At 41.8% G+C, this 3599-nt stretch overlaps 1 protein-coding gene across 1 annotated transcript; it reads left to right on the top strand.

The window, feature by feature from the left end:
• Nucleotides 1–626: 626 nt before the first annotated feature.
• On the top strand, nucleotides 627–2274 carry LOC147304491 (uncharacterized). The gene is made up of 3 exons (XM_086281174.1): nucleotides 627–991; nucleotides 1077–1359; nucleotides 1451–2274. The coding sequence occupies exons 1-3, from the start codon at nucleotides 627–629 to the stop codon at nucleotides 2096–2098; spliced, it is 1296 nt and encodes a 431-aa protein (XP_086137300.1). The 3' UTR covers nucleotides 2099–2274.
• Nucleotides 2275–3599: the final 1325 nt, after the last annotated feature.

Raw genomic sequence — 3599 nt, forward strand, 5'->3', positions numbered from 1 at the left:
GCCTAAGAATTTCATGAGAAGAGAAACACAAGGAGCTGCTTTTGTGCAAATATAATGGACGAAAAATGTTTAACATCTCATGAAGTAACCTCTGTGTTAGCTTGGAGTACAAAATAAGCTGTTTGCTTGCAGTCTGGTCAGAACACTGGATTGAAATGAAAATAAAAAGCAGTGAAATACTGCTCGGTTGTGGTGAGAGAGCTCTCTCTGCTACTGCTTATGGCAGCTGAATGAAAAATGCTGCTTTTTTAGGCTGTATGTTGAAGTGTTTTACAGTTTTTTCTGAATGCTTAAACCCTAACTGTGATTCCTGTAGCACAATTTCTAAAACTATTCAGACTTATAGCAAAACCACTCACTGAGTTTGCAAAACTAAAAGCACAAAAACTGCTTTGCACTCAGTTTGCAATTTTGTAACACACACTTTGCAAAACTGTAGGCACAATTCACTGCACAACACCCAATTACCAAATTTCCAACACACTCCTAGCAAAAGTATACACATGTATGTCTATCATTAACACTAATTTGCCAACTGTCTGGCACACTTTCACATGTGAAAACTGTTTTAGATAATTAGTTCACTTTGCAATCAGCCTAAGCACTATAATACAGGTAAGCTGTCTATGTGGAGTACAATGGAAGGAGCAGTAAGAGTGAGAAGAGTGAGAATCAGAGGAGGCCGAGGGAGAGGACGTGGAGGTGAAGAAGTTGGAGGAAAAGGACGTGGAGGTGAAGAAGTTGGAGGAAGAGGACGTGGAGGTGAAGAAGTTGGAGGAAGAGGACGTGGAGGAGCAAGAAGAGGACGGGGAGGGGAAAGAGGAAGGGTAAGAAGAGTAAGAAACAGAATAACTGATGACACCAGAGCTACAATAGTGGACCATGTCATCAACCGTGGGATGACCCTGAGGGAAGCTGGCCAATGTGTTCAGCCTAAACTGAGCCGCTACACTGTGGCAAGCATCATTAGGACATTTCGAAATGAGAATCGGTAAGTACTTTGTAGCACTGCCATACTCTAATGGGAAACACAACAGTACCATACATGCAAAAATACAGAAATTGTTACTTTACAGAATTGCTAGACGTCCAGATGTTGGGGGCAGAGGCAGAATGTTCACTCCAGAGCAAGAGACCCATATAGTGAACATGGTGATTGCCAATAATGCAATAAGACTGCGTGAAATACAGCAGCGCATAATGGATGATGACACCATCTTTCAAAATATACACAGTGCAAGCATTTCTACACTAAGTCGTGTACTTGCGCGCCACAGAATAAGAATGAAGCAAATTTACAGAGTTCCTTTTGAGAGAAACACAGAACGTGTAAAGAAACTGCGATATGACTATGTGCAGGTAAGCTAGTGTCATTGGTTCTGAATTTGGAAGTGCATACTGTAGTGTTGTGCATGGGCCTGATGTGTTGCATTTGTTTTGTCTTGTCCAGAGAGTGATGGAACTAGAAGCAGATGCGATGGGACATGAGCTACTTTTTGTAGATGAGGCCGGTTTTAACCTCAGTAAAACCAGGAGACGTGGCAGGAACATTATTGGACACCGTGCCATCATCAATGTCCCAGGACAACGTGGTGGTAACATAACCATGTGTGCAGCTATAAGCCAAAATGGTGTTGTTCACCATCATGCAACCATAGGCCCATACAACACTGCACACATTATTGCATTCCTGGACACCTTGCATGACATGCTCACTGTTCAGAGACCAGAGCAGGCCCGATATGTCATCATATGGGACAATGTTAGTTTCCATAGGGTTGCTTTGGTCCGCAACTGGTTTACAGACCATCCATCCTTCATGGCACTCAACCTCCCTCCATACTCTCCATTCTTGAATCCCATCGAGGAGTTCTTCTCTGCCTGGCGCTGGAAAGTATATGACCGTCATCCTCATCAACAGGTAGCCCTTTTACAGGCAATGGAGGAGGCATGTGGAGATATTGACCAGGCATCATGTCAGGCCTGGATACGGCATTCAAGGAGATATTTTCCCCGGTGCCTTGGACTGGAGGATATCGCATGCGATGTGGACGAAATTTTGTGGCCGGACCCAGAAAGACGACATGATGTAGGCTGATTGTCTTTTTTTTTTCCTTTTATTTGTGGAATTCCTATTTTGTGTTCTGACTTTGTCTTGGTTTTGATGAGTGTGAATAAACACCAATACTTGACGTTTGGTTCCTTGTATGTTTACATGACACTATGACAAAGGTGTGACCTCAAATTGACATCTGTACACAGAGAAAGCAAAAGCCAGATGTGTTTTGTATTCATACCATCAGTGTGCAGTTGGCGCATTGTGTGCTTAGTAGATGATGGCTTGTGTGTACTGTTTGATACGAAAACACCATTTTTATAAAGGTGTGAAGAGTTAATCTAGCTGTGTTCACTTTTGCAAGAGAACTAAAATGTTTTGATTATTGGGTGACAGGTTTTTTTTATTTGTGTGTAGAGTTTTGCAAAATTAGCCAATAGTTACAAAAAATGTGCTTAAGCAATCAGAAAAAACTGTAATAAAGCATCAACTTCTGGGCCTGAAAAAGAAACCAGTTGAGGCTGGCTGAAAAAGGGAGTCAATCCCCACAGACTAACATGTTACAGTTTTTTCTGAATGCTTAAACCCTAACTGTGATTCTTATAGCACAATTTCTAAAACTATTAATACTTATAGCAAAACCACTCACTGAGTTTGAAAAACTAAAAGCACAAACACTGCTTTGCACTCAGTTTGCCATTTTGTAATACACACTTTGCAAACCTGTAGCTACAATCCACTGCACAGCACTCTTTTTGCAGAACTGTAAACACAACTTATTGCTTTACACTCAATTTCCAAATGATCAACGCACTCCTAGCAAAACTATACACATTTACGGCCATTATTTATACTATTTTTCCAACTGTCTGGCACACTGTCACATGTGAAAACTTTTTTAGATAATTAGTTCACTTTGCAATCAGCCTAAGCACTATAATACAGGTAAGCTCTGTGTGTGGAGTACAATGGAGGGAGCAGGAAAGAGTGAGAAGTAGAGGAGGCCGAGGAAGAGGACGTGGAGGTGAAGAAGTAGGAGGAAGAGGACGACAAGGACAAGGAGGAGCAAGAGGAGGACGAGGAGGGGGGAGAGGAAGGGTAAGAAGAGTAAGAAATAGAATTGCTGATGACATCAGAGCTACAATAGTGGACCATGTAATCAACCGTGGAATGACCCTGAGGGAAGCTGGCCAACGGGTCCAGCCTAACTCGAGCCGCTACACTGTAGCAAGCATCATAAGGACATTTTGAGAATCGGTTAGTACAGTCACTTTGCACTAAGATTTGTAGCACTGCCATATGCCAATGAGAAACACAACAATACCATAGATGTAAAAATACTGAAATTGTTACTTTACAGAATTGCTAGCTAGACGACCAGATGCTGGGGCAGAGGAAGCATGTTCACTGCAGACCAAGAAACCCATATAGTCATTATGGCGATTGCAAATAATCCTATACTTGGAAATGAACACTTGTGTTTGTTTTGATGTGTGTAAATAAACACCAGTACATGAAGTTTGGATCCCTCTATGCTTATGGA

This window comes from Aulonocara sp. 'chitande type north' Nkhata Bay, linkage group LG22, assembly GCF_057382095.1.
Source record: "Aulonocara sp. 'chitande type north' Nkhata Bay isolate Kocher_YH1m ecotype deep benthic linkage group LG22, A_spYH_male_GT1.1, whole genome shotgun sequence".
Lineage (NCBI taxonomy): Eukaryota > Metazoa > Chordata > Actinopteri > Cichliformes > Cichlidae > Aulonocara > Aulonocara sp. 'chitande type north' Nkhata Bay.